Genomic DNA, 17450 nt, shown 5'->3' on the forward strand with positions numbered 1-17450 from the left:
AAATGCCGTGGACAGGCGGCTTGAGAACGACAGAAATGTCTTGCTCCCAGTTCTGGAGGCGGCAAGTCTGAGACCAGGGTCTCAGCATGGTCAGGTGAGGGCCTGCTTCTGGGTCACAAGCTTCATTTATAAAGGTAATAATCCCATTCATGAGGGCTCCACTCCCATGACCTCACTGCCTAATTACCCCCTAAAGGCCCCACCTCCCATCGTCAACATGTGAATTTCAGGAAGACACATTCAGGTTATAGCAACCATCTTGCACAGAGATGGAAGAGCAGGGTGCAGTCTTCACCTCCTAACTCTTGGGGTTCTGCCACTCCTTGCTCCCCAGTCTGCTGTGAACCACGGAGCCAGGGTGTGAGGTTATAGGGGTGCGTGGGATCTGCCCAATGCACATGAGGTGTCTGCTGGGTGTTCCCCAACTCCGTCAGCAAAAATTTTCTTCTTCGAGGAAAAGGCATTACTGCTATTTTGCCAAAGGAAGTCTAGAAAGATTTGTGGGCTTGGACCCTCTCGGGACCTCTCAACCCCAACGTCTCCCACTTAGGATGTGAAATCCTTCCTGCCATATCCCATCCTGAATATTAAAAGAATAACTTTTAAAAAGAGGTTCCAAAATTGTATCCTCTCAACGATGAACAAAAATTATATAGAAAGGAAATACACCACAATACCAAAGTGCTGACTTGAGGATCGTATTGTAGATGCACTGTATTTATTTTCCTTTTTCCACCAATAGGCTTTTATTGTTAAAAACACATTTCTGAGGGTTCCAGTTCTAAGACTGAGTAAGTATAGTCTGTCCTTCCCCTAATGCAACTAACAACCCAGGATGGAATGCAGGAAGCAGCTCTGAGGACTCTCAAAAAGAAGTAGCAGGTGGTCTCAGAGAGGAAACCAGAATCTGGGATATAAGAGTCTGATGACGAGTCGCCTGTCTTGCCTTTTGCCCTGGTATCTGCTGGCCTGGTCTCCGAGGCAGCGTAAATCCTGGGGCTGTGCAGTGGACGTGGAAAGAAAGGCCTCCAAGAGCAGCCTTGTCTTCCTGCTCTGAGGAGTGGGGAGGGAGGACTCTTCAGGACAGAAACCCCCTTTCTCGTCCTTTTTTTCCCCCTTATATAGTCCCGTCCCCGGGCAAGCCTCACGTGAAGTGGAAACCTGGCGGTGGAAGCTCAGGGGACTCCTGACCCGCAGGGCTGTGGTTTGAAGGTATGTGTGGTGGGGGGAGGTCCCTTGCTTTTTTTCCTCTCACCTGTCACCTGGTCCCAGAGCAGAGACTCGGGGTCACAGGACGCACGCGGCAGGGCAGGGAGACTGAAAGCCCCGGTTTCTAGCTGGAGGACCAGGGGAAGCGCGGCCTTGCCAACTGGAGAGCCTGGAGAAATCACGGAGAGGGGAGGCTTGAGAAGAGGATCCCACAGGTTCATGTGTGTGGATCTGACCCCAAACGGCATCCCAGTGACTTCGACACTAGTGGGCAGACCACTCAGATTTCAGGCTGGCCCCTGGGTGGCACTAGCTTAGGACAGATTTGACCTAACATTGCAAAAGTTCAGAAAACCAACCATCGAACTCTGGCACTGTTTAAAAAAAAAAAAAGAATCAGATGAGTAAGTTTTTAAAACCTTGTTGGCTTTGTTCAGTGATTCATGAATTGAGAAACATTCATCTGGCAAACAGAAGGGACCCCGAGGCCCCTTCTGAGGGACTTTTAGGGGCAGGAGGGAGCAGGCATGAGGAAGCTCTTCCAGCCAGAAAATGGCTTTGTTTATTGCAAGTAAACTTTCCTTAGGGGATGGCCAGAGTCTATCAGGCCGATTATCTAACTTGTGCTGATCAGGTGATTCCTGATTGGTTTAATATTCCATTTCTGGAAGAACTGAAACTGTAGCTGAGTCTCGGTTTGGGGACGTGGGTTTTAGCATTAAGTGACTCCACTTAAGGCTGTTCTCTTGTTTTTAATGGCCCATGCGAGACAGACCAGAACTGATCCTAAATGGATCAACTACCTCCTAAAACAAAGACTCAACATTTTCCATAGGGTTTAATCAAGACCTATTCAAAATGCCCAGGACACAATCCAAAGCTACTCTACATACAAAGAACCAGGAGAGTGTAAACACTGAGATGACCCCAGTGTTGGACTTATCAGAAAAGGACCTTAGAAATAAAAAGACAGGAAGTCTCAGCAGAGAAATAGGAGATACAGAAAATCACCAATTAAAAAACTTTCAACTAAGACAATACATCAATCAAAAATTGAAAATATACTGGATGGTCCTAGTAGCAGAACAACAGAAGAAAATCTGTGAACTTGAAGACAGGTCAGTAGAAAATTCGCTACAATCAGCAGGATATCCACCTCCGCCAAATGCCCGGTTGCCTGGAAAATGTGAACGTTACTTTACATGATAGAAGAGATTCTGCAGATGTAATTGAGGTTATGGACTTTAAAATCCAGACTGTCTGGGTTATTGAGCGGGCCTAGTCTAATCACGTGAATCCTTAAAGGCAGAGATTTCTGTCTGACTGGATTCGGAGATGCGGCAGGAGGAAAAATCAGAGGTGTTCAAAGCCTGAGGGGGGATTCAACAATCCTACTGTTGGAGGAGGCTGCGTGGAAAGGAATGCAGGCAGCTTCTAGGAGCACAGAGCAGCCCCCAGCTGATAGGAAGGAAATGGGGTCGCTTTCAACTTCAAGGAACTGAATTCAGGCAACAGTCTCAATAAGCTTGGAAGACGAATCTTTCCCCAGAGCCTCCAGTTAAAAACAAAACAAAACACACAAGGTTTCAGCCTGACAAAACACCTTGATTTTGGCCTTGTGAACCCAAAGCAGAAGACTCGAGCTTCCTCAGTGGCTCAGGGTAGAGAATCTACCTGTAGGGCAGGAGGTGCAAATTGAGTCCCCCGGTCAGGAAGATCTCCTGGAGGAGGAAATGGCAACCCACTCTAGTATTGAGAGGGTAACAGGCAGGAAGGCCAGGGGTCTCCAAACGGAGGAAATAGGCTGCAAGTGTCAGACATTTCTGTCTCAAACGCAGGAGGAAACAAACTCATGTTACATTTTTTCCCTTCTCTATACAAATTTAACAAGGTTTCCCTTAAAATTCTGTGTTGCCATAATAAGATTATGACTCCACCAGAACTTAAATTTTCTCAAACCTTGAGCTAACCAACGCATTTTTCTTATGGAAATGTTCGTCTTAAGCTATGTTAATATGCTATGCATTTACCCCAGACTCTGTCTTCAAGTCGGTTTGCCTAAAGGCTCAGAACCGACTTGACAAAGCAGTATGTTATACTCATTCATTGTTCTCCTAATCTGTTAATGAAACTGTTTGTATGGGAATCTGCCTTTCTTCAAGAATCATGTCAATCGTTTTATGGCCCGGGATGACTCATCCAGGTGCCAAGATTATCTCAAAATGCATCTTGTGGGTGAGGGGCCTGGTGCCATTCTCTGAGTTTTGAGGCATTTCCTTTTTTTTTTTTTTTAATTAGCATACTGCTAGTAGCTATATAACATCCAGCTAAAGACTAGCACGGGGGTATTCTTTCTGCCCCCTTCTGATGTCTATGTCTTTCTCTGTCTCTTTTATACTTTAACACAACTTTATTACACAAGAGCTCTGCGCAATCAAGTCTCGTCTCTGGTCCAGGATTGAATTCTTCTCCTCCGGAGGCCAAGAATCCCGGTCTCTTTCGTGTTTCGGCAACAACCTTTCGGTATTCTTGCCTTGGAAGTCCCGTGGACAGAGGAGCCTGAAGGGCTACAGACCATAGCGCGGCGGAGCCGGGCGTGGCTGAGCACAGGTGCAAGCACGGGTGACTCAGTTAAGCCCAGCCAGGCTCGCGCCCTACATCAATCGCGAAGTAATAAACAGGTATTGTTTATAGCCTCTAAGTTTGTGGCAATTTGTTATGGTGGCAAGAGAAAACTAATGCACGATCCAATATGAATGCCAGTGAGAAGTAGTAAGATACTAATTTTAAGTAGATTACAAAAAGGTAAGTATGTACGTTAAAATCTCTAGTGCAACCTCTGGAAAAAAAACTATACAAAATTAAAGTGGAATAACTTAAAAATCCTAGTAATCCAAAAGAAGGCATGAAAAGGGAAACAGAGGAATAAAAAAACAGAAAGGGTAAATAGAAAACAATAAAATGGTAGACCTAAACCCAAATATCAATAATTTGGGCCTAAACACACCAATTAAGAGACAAATTGAAGATAGAAATTTTTAAAAAGACCCAACCAAATGCTGTCTACAGGAAACACACTTCAGGTTAAAAATAAAAGGATGCGAAAAGATATATAATGCAAATGCCACTTAAGGCTGGAGTGGTTTTATTGATGTCAGACAATAGACTTCAGAAAATTAAGAAGGAAAAGAGACACTGCGTACTGATACAAGGGTCAGTTCACCATGAAGACGCAACAAACCTAAGTATCTGTGCACCTGAGAACAAAACTTCAAATACAGGAAACAGAAAATGCATAGACTTGGAAGGAGATGTGCACAAATCCGCAATCTTGGTTGGATACTTCAACATTCCTCTCCCAGTAATCAATACAACAAGGAAACAAAGCCACCATCCATCAATGGGTCCTAACTGACACCTACTGAGCACTCTATCCCAAAGAACCATCTCCCCCTCGCCAAGTGCACAGGAAATACTCACCAAGACAGCCCATATCCTACATTGTTAAGTAAACATTAACAAATTTAGACGGAATGAAATCATACAATATTACGGTCTCTGACCTAGATGGTATTTAAAATTAGAAACCAACAACAGAGGTGGTGGTAAAATTTCCAAATACTTACAAGTTAAACTACACACTTCTAAATAATACTCGGGTTAAGGAGGACATTGCAAGGAAAACTAAAAAAATGTTTTGAAATGAACAAAAATGAAAATGTAGCATATAAAACTTTGTGGGATGCAGCTCTCGAATCCACAATCTAAGCTTCCACCTTAGGAAATCAGAAAGAAAGAGAAAAATAAACTCAAAGTAAGAACTATGAAAATAACAAATAACAGAAGTCAGTCAAATAGAAAAGGTAAGAACAATAGAGAAAATTAAAGACACAAGGTAGGTTATTCTTTAAAAAGATTCTTTAAATTGATAAACATCTAGCTATAGACTAACAAAGAAACAGAGAAGGCAAATTATCAGTTTGGAGAATGAAAATGTGACGTCACCCTGCAGACACTAAGAATATTAAGGGAATACTATAAACAACCCCACGTGCATAAGCTGGATCCATGAGATGAAACGGATCTATTCCTTGAAAATCACAAACTACCAAAACACACCAAAGATGAAACAGTTTGATTAATCCTTTAACTGTTAATGGAATTGAATTCACTGTTAATCCTTTTGGAAAAAAAAAAAAAAATCTACAGGCCCAAACAGGTTCACTGCAGAAGGCTACCAAACATTTAAAGAAACACCAATCCATATATCTCTTCCGGAAAACAGGAGAAGACTTCCCAACTCTTCCTTAATCTAATAAAGGGCAACTACAAAAACGCCTATAGTTAACATCATAGTGAACCGTAAAATAACGGACACTTCTCTAAGAGTAGGAATACCGTAGAACTCACTCTAAAAGTTACAGTCATCAAGATAACGTGGTATTGGTCAAGAGAGAGAGACACGCGCATCAGACTGAATGAAGAGCATAAAAACAGACCCTGTAAAGGCAGCTCAGTGGAGGAGAAAGGACAGCCTTCAACAAACAGAGCTGAAACCATCAGACACCCATATGAAAAAATATGAACCTCAAACTAAACCTCACACCTTATACAAAAGGATCACGGAAATAAGGAGAAAATGTCAGCTCTCCAACACTAGAGAGAATCTCTGTGATAGGAGGTTAGGCAGAGTTCTTAGATGTGGCACCAAAACAACAATCCATAAAAGGAAAATCTGGAAAGTAGCACTTCATCCATTTATAACACTTCTGTTCTGCAGGAGCCGCTTTAAAGAGCAGCATGAAAAGAATGCTAAATTCGGCGGGGGTGGGGGGGTGATATTTACAGATCCATATCTGATAAAGGGCTTGTTTCCAGAAGACTCTTGACAGTCCCGTGGACTGCAAGATCAAACCAGTCAATCCTAAAGGAAATCAACCCTGAATATTCGTTGGAAGGGCTGATGCTGAAGCTAAAGCTTCAATACTTTGGCCACCTGATGTGGAGAGACAGCTCTCTTGGAAAAGACCCTAATGCTGGGAAAGACTGAGGGCAGGAGGAGAAGGGGGTGACAGAGGATGAGATGGCTGGATGGCACCACCAATTCAATGGACATGAATTTGAGCAAACTTCAGGAGAAGCCTGGTGTGCTGCAGTCCATGGGGTCGCAAAGAGTCCGACTCGACTTAGTGACTGAACAATGCCAACAACAATCCAGAATAAACAAAGAATTTCTCAAAATTCATCGGTGAGACAACAACTCAATTTAAAGACACTTCACCAAAGAGGGAACATGGAAGGCAATTAAACACACAAAAACAAGCTTAATATCATTAACCACATGGGAAGTGCAAATCAAAATCACAAGGAATTAGCACCACACACCTATCAGAATGGCTAAAATAAAAAAATATTGGCAGTTCCAAATACCGGAGAGAAACCGGATCTCTCATAGTGGAAGCCAAAAAAGCAGAGATACTCTGGAAATTTGGTGGTTTGTTTTTTTTTTTCTTTTTTTTTAAAGTTAAACCTTTAACTATATGATTGAGCAATCTCACTCCTAGGTACATACCTTAGATAATTTTCTGTTCATATAGAAACCTAAACACAAATATTTGTAGCAGTTTTATTGAAAATTGCCAAAAACTGGAAACAAGGCAAATATCCTTCAGCGGTTTGTGAAAGAGAAACGAACCGCGGCAAGGAATAGCACACGGCCCCGAGAGGCAACACGCGTGAGCCTCGCACACACTGAGAGAAGCCAGGCTCCAGAGGCCACACCCGCTGTGATCTGTGTCTGTGACCTTCTGGAAAAGGCAAATTTATACGGATGGAGAATGCAGACGGGTTTGCCAGAGGCTGGGGTGGGGCGAAGGGGCAGCGTAAGGGAATTCTGAGGTGACGGGACTGCTCTGCACCCTGACTGTGGGGGTGGTGGCACAAATGTGGTAAAACACACAGAACCTTACGCAGGAGACAGTTACTTTTATGGTATGTTAATTTAACCATTTTAGAACCTGAAACAAAATATGCTCAAACAAACTTCTCTTAAAAAAAAAAAAATGCTTTCAAAGAAATTTCCCACCTGGGTTTCTTTCAGATGGGTTTCTTCTGCTTTGTGGGGCCCTCGCCACACCAGCCCTGGGGTTTGTGGGTCTGTTTATTCATCGAGAAAATGAGACCGGTCTCCCCCGACCCTAAAATGATACCCGTGGGCAGGCTCTTTGTGAAAGCAGGGGAGGGGTGGGTGTGGAGAGAAGGCGTGTTTGGCCCCCACCGGGCTCTGGACCCAGATGGAGCACTTGTCCTTTGGTCTGAAAACCTCTGGGTTAGAATAGCTGGTCTTGGCCCAGATCCTTGCACACCCTGGGCCCACCCTGGATTTCAGGACCTTCAGGTGGGGCTCGCTCACTCACCCCTTTGGCACACGCCCCCGTGGACCCTGGCGGCCAGCTAGGCCAGGGCTGGCGCTTATGGCCGGTGATCTAAACAAGGCCCTTTGGGAGAAGCTCCTTGTTCTAGGACTCCCAGGTGACACGGGGGTTAAAGACGGTGGGAAACCTGAAAGGGCTCCGAGATCTAGGCCTCCTGCAAGGCAGGAGTGCGCGAAGACTGAAACTGTTTTTTCCCCATGCAGGACAACTTTTGGAAAGAGCACTTTCTGAGCAATAAGGGGCTGTGCACAGATGCGGGGTTTGCTGTTGGGAGGATGACTCAGACCCAGGCCAGGGGGGCCAGCGCATCATTCGTGCGGAGAGCGGCTGGTCACACCCAGCACCTATCACGCGCTGGGGCACCGTGCTAAAGAAGCACTGATCTTCATGATGACCCTGGGAGGAAAGAGCTGTCATCACTGGCATGAGGAAACTCAGGCTCCAAGAGGTCACCGGTCACATGAGCAGGAGGTGACAAGGCTGCGTGTTGGTTCCCAGCTCCGACCTTCTGGGCTGAGGCCCGATGTCAGGCCTGCTCTCCACACGTGGCCCGAGATAGAGACCAATGTCACCTTTCATCAAAAGCTGGAGAAGAGCTTGCCATGCAGAGCAATGCTCATAAAAAAAAAAAAGTTAAACAAAAATTTTACACAACAGAACGCTTCCTTTGAAAACAATCTTATGTGTAAGTCCAATCAATCCAGAAAACCAGAGTTGGGCAATGGTGGCTAAAGGTGAAAGCAGGGTTGCCTTGGGGCTCCCAGAGTTTCTGGAACACTGCTTGAAGGCGACTCATCCAGTAGGTTGGCACCTAAACTGGGAGAAGCACAGGAGGTGCCATGATGCTTAAGGCTGGCTTTGGGTTCGAAAGAATGAGGCGGGATTGTGAAAGACTCATTCCTGGGTTAGTCAGCCCATCAGGCTTGCTACGTGCACTGGGCGCTGGTCCACCTGACCTGGGTACCACCTGGTTCACCCTCCCCTCTGGTCAGCAGCCATGACCTGTCACTCCCTGGGGAGAAAACTTATCTTCACCATCTTACATGTAGTAAGCTGACTCTTTAAAGATGTGAATGATAAGATTAAGAGCTTACAGCACCCTTCCTTTTTCCTTGCCCTTATAAAAGGCGTCACCTGGTTTTCCTGTATTGACAAAAGGAGGGTGTCTGAGCACAGATCCTGGTGGAAGATCGGTGACCCTGGGGCACATGCTGGCCGAATGGCTCAGAGTGGAATCATCAGACGCACCTCCTTCTCATAGATGTCAGGGATCACGCCCACGGGGGAGCTGACCATGCGCACGGTGTTCCTGCCAAATAGCTGGAACTCATAGTGGATGAGCTGCTCCCAAAAGCCGTTGTTGGGCCGGATGATGGGCCGGCAGGACTTGGTCCACGTGTGGGCGTCCAGCAGGGACATGGCGTGGTACTTCATGAGATAGGCGAGGCAGAGGGCGGCCGAGCGGCTCACGCCGGCGGCGCAGTGCAGCAGCGTGCGGCCCTGCTTCATCTCCACGCTGTGGATGTGGTCTGCGATGGGGTCGAAGAAGTCACAGAGCCGAGAGGTGGGCGTGTCGGCCACGGGCACCTGCACGTAGTGGATGTCCTCGTACAAGGTGTTCACCACCTCCACTGAGACGTTGATGACCGTGCTGATGCGGTTGCTGGACAGCATGAGCCTGTTGTTGGCGGCCACCCCGCTGCTGATATACAGGCTGCTGGTGATCTGTGAGAGGCCGCTGACTGAGGGCTGCCGGAATGGAACCGGGAAGGCACACGGGGATGCTGTCATTGGGCCGGTGGGTCAGCGGCCCGTGAGACATAGAGGCGGCCTCTTCCTGCTAGGCTGTGTCCATGGAAAACTGCAAGGAGGGAGAGGAGACAGATGAGGAGCCCCAGTTCAGGGCCCCCTGCTTCATACAACTCAGTGGGGCCCCTCAGCGTGGCTGTCAAGGTCACTTGTGGCCTGGCCCCCTGCCCACCTCTCCACCATGCTTTTAACCTTTCTCATGTCCTGAATGGCCTTGGCTGGGCTGAGTCATGTTCTGTTCCGCATGGACACTGGTCCTCTCTGGCCCAGGGCCCTTCCTGCTCTCAGTCCAGAACCCCCTTTCCTTACAAGCCTGTCAAGTCCTAGTCTGTCCCATTCAGCAGAGAACTGTTGAGCACTGGGATCTTGGCCAAGGGCCACTTCCTGAGGGAAACTTTCTGGGACTATACCCCTCCCCTACACGTGATCCAGTACCAGCTCCAGGCAGGTCCCAGGTGCCCTCCTTCCTAACATTTCCTGAAGATGTGCTTTTGCCATGCCCTGTCTGTGAGTTCTCATGGTTTAGCACTGTTTCTGCCTTCGTTCCTACTATATTGCCGGTGCCAACTGCATGTTCCCACAAGCAGGTGCTTAAAAATATTTGCTGAATGAAGAAATGACTGTCACTCAGTCTTTGAGACCAGTGGATGGTACCCCATCAGGCTCCTCCATCTGTTTTTCAGGCAAGATTACTGGAGTGGGTAGCCACTTCCTTTTCCAGGGGATCTTCCCTACCCAGGGATCGAACTGGATCTCCTGCACTGAAGGCAGATTCTTTACTGTCAGGGAAAAAGCCCCACCCTCAACCAGCCGGAAGCCCAAATGCTAAGGGACGTTCTGGATCCTCATTACCTGAAAACTCAGAGAGAAGTGGACAGAAGGCCCCCAAAACTAGTGCCCAGTGGGCAATAGGAATTAGGGGAGACTGCCGTTCATTACTGGAGAAGGTAATGGCACCCCACTCCAGCACTCTTGCCTGGAAAATCCCATGGACGGAGGAGCCTGGTGGGCTGCAGTCCATGGCGTCGTGAAGAGTCGGACACGACTGAGCGACTTCACTTTCACTTTTTACTTTCATGCTTTGGAGAAGGAAATGGCAACCCACTCCAGTGTTCTTGCCTGGAGAATCCCAGAGACGGGGGAGCCTCATAGGCTACCGTCTATGGGGTCGCATAGAGTTGGACACGACTGAAGCGACTTAGCAGCAGCAGCAGCAGCCGTTCATTACAGGGACAGAAAGTGTGGTGAGAAGACACTGCTCTGGAAGGTGAGGGTAGTGATGAGAGGAAAGTCATTTTCATGCTAATCAAGAAACACTTATCAGGCACTGTGGTAGGTGCTGGGGATACTGAAACGTAGAAGACAGCCATGGGCCCTCTCTCACAGAACTCAAAGTGTCGCGGGAAAGACAGACATTAAATAGGCAATTATGTGTGCAACAGAGTTGAGCAATAGGGATAATAGTGCCTACCCTAAAAAATCTTTTACCTTCCAATTTTTAGATTAAAAAGAGAAGAAAATTGAAGATCATTTTTCACCTGTACAAGGAATACCTAAAACTGCTCTAGGAAAAACCTTGGTGTGTGTTATGGACAATTAACTGCTAAAATTATTGTTAAGTTATCTGGATTTACCAGAGAATTTGCATCTTGAGTGATCTGAGCTGAACCTGAAGACTATTAATAAGTTATGTTTGGAAGTTTAACTTCAATAAAGTAAACGTTTGTTGTGGAAGCAACAAATACTGACTTACTAAACAAAGACGGTGTGGTATGCTTGTTTTTTTTTTTCACAAGGCTCCTGAGAACCCAACTGCAGCATCTCAGTTCAATTGAATGAAAACGTGTTTAGTATCAAAAGAGCCCAAGACACTGGTGTGAAAGTACAATCTCAGAGGTTGGTTAATTACTGTGGGATACTTACTGGTCACTTTGTACAATGTAGATCTGAAGTAAGGTGGTGAAACGTTAAATGTGACATTCCAAAAAAAAAAAAAAGAATCATGCGGGGATTAAATGAGGTAATCCATGTAAAGTGTTTAACACAGGGCCTGGCACATAATTAACCACTGTTGCTGTTGTTAGGGAAGTTAAAATCTAGGGCATTATGAAAATGAAGAGTAAACGGAGTTACTTCAGGCTGAGGCTAGAGAGTTGCAAAGATCGCCTGAAGAAATGACCTAAAGATCTGAAGAACTTTTAACTTGAGGGGAAGAGAGAGGGAGAAAAAGCGACTCGTCGGCATCTCAGTGTCACCATTTTACAGCCTACAAAACAGCATAGCAAGCCGGTGTCTGGAGTTAGTATCTCCATTTTATACACGGGGAAAGTGAGGCAGAGTGGGGGAAAGGACCTGTCTACGGTCACAAAGCAAGGCTCAAAACAGCCGATCTTTCTAGAGGGAAAAGTGGGCAAACACCATGGGGCTTTCGTTAATACTGGGTTATAAAACGTGGAACATAGTCCAAGGGTTGACGGGAGAAAGGCGCCACTTCCAGGGGTGAGTCAGGTAGATTTCCCAGGGAGTTGGTGTTGGAATGGGCTTATTTGCCCGCTGTATGAAGACCTCAGGGTCTTACCTCTCTCTCGCGGGCGGGAGGGCAAGTGCATTCAGGAAGCATCCTTGGGCGAGCGTCTCCGGGTAAGAGAAGATCGGTCACGACCCACGAGCCACTGCCCCCGCCGGCCCGGGGCTCCGGTTTCCATAGCAATGGTCCCTTGTTGCGGAAAGAGATGGGCTGTGCCGGGTCTCCGGAGAAACCCCGGCCTCGTTTTCCCCGTCCTGGAGCTGCCGGGCCCGGACTCACTGGCCACCGCCCTGCGATCACGCGGGAACCCCAGCAGTCCTAGTCGAGAAGTAGGGTCCGGGCTCTGCGCGCCGCAACCCACTAGTTCTCGCCCAGCCCGTCTCCATGGCAACGCACCAGGCGGCGCCACGGCAGTCGCGAAGGGACAATCCGGCCTCATCCGCAGGCTTCCGGGCAACGCCCACACGGCCCGCCCACCCCACCCCATCCCCCTGGTCCCGCCTTTCCTGCGCGTCTCCCGGGCAACGCGCGGTGCTCCGCGCACCGCGTCTGCGCAGGCGCTCACTCCGCGTCTGCGCGCGCCCAGAAGAGCATGGACCCCGAGAAGGCTCCCGTTCCCGAGTTTCTCGCCAAAGCGGAAGACGAAAACTCAGCGGTTGGCCAGCAGCTCCGGTCGGTCACATGGAACCTAGACTCGCCCACTGCCGGTGCGGTCGCCCCTCAGGCGACCACCAGTCCTGGCACCTACCCGGCGTCGGCCTTCTTCCGGCACAGTAGGCTCGGTAACCGCCGGGACACTCACGTAGGGAGCCAGCCGAAGATTTGCTTCCTGCGGCCGCGGACTGCGCAGCCGCTCGTTTTCTTCAGGTGCGGCGCGGGTACCCAGAGCGTTCGTCGGAGCTCGGACCCGGGGAAGCCGAGCTCTCAGACTTCTGCTCCCTCGGCAGCCGCGGGGATCTTGGTCCTGGCTCTCCAGAACCTTGGGCGCCTCAGAGCCGGGGCTTTTCTTAGACCCCAGGAGAGTCTGAATGTCCCCGTCCAGGTCTTCACTCTCTCCGGAGCCCGAACGCCCTCAGCCCGGACTCTGAAGATTCCCACCTCAACCCAGTATCCTCCGAACGCCCGGGCCCGGCCTTTAGTCTCCCAGGCTTGACGTCGTCTGTCCAGAAGGTTCCTAGCGCCCCCTGGGCCGAGTCGAATGTCCTTACCAGCCGGGAGGCCCAGGTTCCCTCAGGCCTGACGCTTCCCTCAGTCTGAATCCGCAGTGACCCAGGGAAAGCCCTTAGTTCTCTCAGCCGTGGCCCTGTCCCCACAGACCTCAGCTTCCCCTCGCCTCCTCCATTTCACACTCCCTCAGAGTACCCCCGCCCAGGCTCCCACAGAGGCCTTGCTCTGGCAGCATTATGGTTCAAAATGACCATTATTACTTGAAAGGGAGTATTCCCTGTCGTGGCCTCCCCACTTCCCCCCTTCCCGGGAAGTATTGGTAATTTGGTGCACCACTGAGTGGGTGAACTGTTTAGTGTATCTTTAGGTATTTTATGCCTTATTTTTTTTTTTTTTACCCCCCAGCAGAATTCAGGGGACTTTTGATTGTGAGCATCTTGATCTCTAAAGGAGTCTTTTCTATCTCATGTCTTTTCTGTTAAAAAATGTAAATGGGAGATAAGGGGTGTTTGTTTCTACTTGTTTGTAGATGTAAAAGCATTCAGAAAAGCACAGTTTCAAACTGGCTGAACATGAATTGGGAAAATTTTTTAATCCTTCAAAATGTTTTATCCTTTAAAATTAGTCCTTTTTTTTTTTTTTTTTTTTTGTCCTGTCAAAATAGTATGCACTTGTAGAAAAATCAGATGGACAAGCAAAATGAGTATCTGGAGACAATCACAGTTCCAAACGGGCTGAAAATGAATTAGGATAAAAAGTTTTTTAGTCCTTCAAAGTGTTTTATCCTTTAACAGTTGTCCTATCAGAATAATGTACACTTATAGAAAAATCAGACAAGCATAATGAATGGCTAGAGACAATCACTGTTTCCATTGTGTTGTATATTGTTTCAGATCTGTTCATAAATATGTACTGCAACATGCTTAAGCATTTTTTTTTCCAGTGGTAGGGAGGGAATATGTCACAAAAAAGTTTATTGTAAACTTGCCCCCCCCATACACTGTGGATGTCTGTTTTATCCATAGCTGCTTAGTATTTTATTGTATGGCATAATCACAATTTATTCAGTTGCTTGCTTATTGTATATTTAGATAGTTTCCAAATTTTAGGAGGAAAATGTTACAAATAATTATTTTTAAGTAGGCAAAAAAGATATATATATATATATAGTTGCAAAACCACTTCATGGTGTCACCAAATTATCAAAAGTGAAAACTCAGTGTCTGGTATTATCCATTTTTGATCAGTTCCTCATTTTAACCAAATTGTTATCTCTAGTTTGGCCTGGAGCACCTGGCTTCATTCTACCACACCCCATCCCATCCCAACTTCTGCTTCTCACCCTCCAGAGTCTCCTCAAGTGTTTGTCCACTTGAGACTTTCTTTACCTGTCTAGACTTTCCCCAAATCCTTTTCCCTTAGAATTTCCCAATTAACCAACATAACCTGTGTCCAAGCATTTTATTCTCTTTTTTCCCTGATTCCTTTGACTGTCCCTACCCGGATGTCCCTTAGACCTAGGCTCATGGAGTGCCCCTGACCAACCCCCTCAAATTTATCCCTCTGACTTTGCTTCTTTCCTCTAAGACCTTCACTTCACATTTCATCCTGCATTTTCTTCAGATGACTGCTCCTTTGGACACTTATAAGTCCCTGTTGACACTTTTCTTGTGGATTACTCTGACCTTTCTACATCCTTCTCAGGATTTTATTTTCCTCTCAGCATCCAAGAAACACCCCTTAGGCACACATATTCCACAGGAAGAAACCTAAGCCTACTCCCTTGCTCCTCTGACAGTTATGATAGGGCAGTGCCTCTCCCAAGAAACTTCAGGAAGGCTCAGCCACTACCCCAGGATCCCATCAGATCAGGTTGTGTTCTAGTCCTGACCCCAGCCATCAAGCCTGTGCCACCTTCTCCTCCCTCTGCAGCTTAATGAATTCCAGTGAAGCAGCAATGAAAAAATTTTTACCCAAGAGCCACTTATCTCGGGTGATAATACGTGACAACCTCAGTGCACAGCGAATCTATGAGATGGAGGTAAAGTCATCACAAACCTTTCCATTAGAGGGCGCTAGTGGCTTGATCCATGTTCATTTCACTCTCCCTGTAACCTTGGAGGGAGCTCTCAGATCTTAGAGGTGGTAGGAGGCCATCAAGGTGCTCTAAATACAAGCCTGTTTTACAGAGGAGACAGTTAAGAACTCCGGGTTACTGAAAGTGTCATAGCTATTCCTTGTTTGAAGGAGCCAAGGAAGATTCCACATCTCTTGGTGCCTGTGACATTTTTTTCCCTCAAAACACATTACCTTGCTGTTTAGGGAGCCCCTGAGTGGATTCCTACAATCTCCTGTAAAAAGAAGTCTTGCTTCTAGAGCTTGAATTAGTATTGACACCATTTGGTCATTTTTTTTTTTCCTTCAGGGATTATCTCCCACTTTTCCACACGAGAACTGAGATTTTTCTACTTTTTGCTTATTGACAAGAAAGGTTTGACCTGCTTACCCAAAACCCTCAGAAGAAGAGGGAAACCACAGTGTCACCATCCCACAGGCCCTGACTGATTAGTTCATTAAATGCATCTTCAGGGCTCACGGGGCAGGAAGTGTTTCGGGCATGAGGAAGAGACTAGTGAGTACGATGGACTCTCAGAATGTGCCCATTTCTTCCACTAGAGCAGGCGGGCCAGAGTTAAGCTGCTGTACCCTTCTTGACTTTTTTGAGCCCCTCTCCGTGTTCCAGGACCAAATCTGGAAGGACCCATGAGATTCTGACATTGAAAACAGTGGGAAAGATTTAAGAGATGGTGGCAGATCTTAAGTGTCACCAAGACCAAAAGAAGAGTAGAGATGTGAGTGTTTCTCTCTCTGCTAAGCTTCCAGTGGCACGGTGTAGTGGAATTAGAGCAGTGTTTCTCCCCCACAAAGTTCTCCCATTAGGGGAAGAGATGGCTCGCACCAGCCATTGATTTCCCAGGGCCATCCAGGAGGGCAGTGAATATCTAGTGTGTTGGGAACCCTCTGAACAATGCTCTCAGAACAGTGGATAATGGCTGGTATCCCTGCATGTGTGGCCATGGTTCTCAACTGGGATGGCTATGCCCTGTGGGGACTTTGGCGATATATCGTAATAGAAGAAATAAGTAGGGAATTCCCTGGTGGTTCAGTGGTTAGGTCTCTGTGCTTTCACTGTTGAGGGCGCAGGTTCAGTTCATATCCAGGAGCTAGAATCCCACAAGCTGTGTGGTGTGGCCAAAAAGAAGTCCAGTTCAGTGTGACACAGGGGGTGTCACCGACAATATGCAGGGGGCACCAAGTGAGTAATAGGGACTGAGTGATAAGAGTTAAGGAAGGGGGGGGGTTACAAGATGCACCCTTTCCCCTCCTTCCTTCTGACCACTCTCCAAACAGATATTAGGCTCTGAGGCTGCAGACTGTCAGAAGGTACCACAGGAGTGAGCTGACTTGATGCCCTCACTCTACAAACAGGGAAATGGAGCTCCCTGTGAGCCAAGTTATTGATGGAATACTGAGTTCATCTAGCTCCTTTTCCACCTCATAGCAGCAGCACAGATGCCTCTTACTGTGAAGTAATCTCACCTCTGCTTTTTGTAAGATAAGAGCTGCAGACAAGACCAAGAAAAAGATGAACCACTTGTATGACCACCTGAAAAAGAAATTCATGACAGACCAGCTCAGAAAGTTGGGGCGCTGGCGACGGGAATCCACAAACATCCGGCAGTACCTGGATACCATCCGAGGGAACAAGATCCTATTAAAAGCTCAGCCTAACAGGAAAGATCAGCCACCCTAGTCAAGGCAGAGTGGTCCATCCTGGGGCCATGACGATGCTAGGCTGACCAGAGACAAGCTGGAAGCGAGCCGGTCTACACTATTGTGGAACAGCAATAAATGAGACCCGTGGACAGTGGAGCACAAAGCCGCTCGGCAATGCTGCTATTTCTTGCCCAGTCCCATCCCCTCTTTTCTGGTGAAGGCAGTCCTGATAGTCCTGTAGCTACCCAAGTGGAAAGGACTGAATCGAGCCGGCTTCCAAGGTTAAGAAATTGACCTCTGGTACCCACGTGTCTGGTGCAGTGCCAGGCCGGGTGTGCTGGGACAGTGGTACCTTGTATGGGAAGGGCTTGGTAATGCCACTGCCTGGCATTCCGGTGGTGAGTCCAGGTGGGGCATCAGGCAGACCTGGGTTAAGAGCCGTTTCTGCCGTCCATCAGCTGTGAGGCTTTGTAACCTCTCTGAGCCTCTGTTTCCTTATGTGAAAAAACGAGGCAGCAGTGTGGGAA

General features: G+C 47.4%; 2 protein-coding genes across 5 annotated transcripts; one reads left to right on the forward strand and one right to left on the reverse strand.

Annotated features, from left to right (window-relative positions):
* Positions 1-682: 682 nt before the first annotated feature.
* Positions 683-12437, reverse strand: DUSP18 (dual specificity phosphatase 18). 3 transcript variants are annotated; one of them, XM_060400863.1, is made up of 3 exons: positions 12031-12437; positions 8892-9504; positions 683-1378 (listed from the first exon to the last, which is right to left on the reverse strand). In XM_060400863.1, exons 2-3 carry the CDS (start codon positions 9432-9434, stop codon positions 1334-1336), a joined length of 588 nt encoding a protein of 195 aa, XP_060256846.1. In that variant the 5' UTR covers positions 9435-9504; positions 12031-12437; the 3' UTR covers positions 683-1333. The 3 variants fall into 3 exon arrangements, with proteins under 3 accessions (XP_060256846.1, XP_027812579.1, XP_027812581.1); XM_027956778.3 differs by having other exon boundaries at positions 683-8454; XM_027956780.3 differs by having other exon boundaries at positions 683-9504.
* A 126-nt stretch (positions 12438-12563) lies between these two features.
* Positions 12564-17086, forward strand: C17H5orf52 (chromosome 17 C5orf52 homolog). Of its 2 annotated transcripts, XM_027956782.2 has the most exons (3): positions 12564-12846; positions 15079-15187; positions 16763-17086. In XM_027956782.2, the coding sequence occupies exons 1-3, from the start codon at positions 12572-12574 to the stop codon at positions 16958-16960; spliced, it is 582 nt and encodes a 193-aa protein (XP_027812583.1). In that variant the 5' UTR covers positions 12564-12571; the 3' UTR covers positions 16961-17086. The 2 variants fall into 2 exon arrangements, 1 of the variants encoding a protein (XP_027812583.1); XR_006056748.1 differs by having other exon boundaries at positions 12733-13149; positions 15079-17086.
* Positions 17087-17450: the final 364 nt, after the last annotated feature.

This window comes from Ovis aries, chromosome 17 (assembly GCF_016772045.2).
Source record: "Ovis aries strain OAR_USU_Benz2616 breed Rambouillet chromosome 17, ARS-UI_Ramb_v3.0, whole genome shotgun sequence".
Classification (NCBI taxonomy): domain Eukaryota; kingdom Metazoa; phylum Chordata; class Mammalia; order Artiodactyla; family Bovidae; genus Ovis; species Ovis aries.

Coding starts and splice junctions, on each gene's coding strand:
- DUSP18 (XM_027956778.3), bottom strand. CDS start 9,434: ATGACAGCATCCCCGTGTGCCTTCCCGGTTCCATTCCGGCAGCCCTCA. Junction 8,455..8,891: donor CTGACATCTATGAGAAGGAG/GTGCGTCTGATG, acceptor CTCCCAGTTTAG/GTGCCAACCTACTGGATGAG.
- C17H5orf52 (XM_027956782.2), top strand. CDS start 12,572: ATGGACCCCGAGAAGGCTCCCGTTCCCGAGTTTCTCGCCAAAGCGGAA. Junction 12,847..15,078: donor CAGCCGCTCGTTTTCTTCAG/GTGCGGCGCGGG, acceptor CTCCCTCTGCAG/CTTAATGAATTCCAGTGAAG. Junction 15,188..16,762: donor AGCGAATCTATGAGATGGAG/GTAAAGTCATCA, acceptor GCTTTTTGTAAG/ATAAGAGCTGCAGACAAGAC.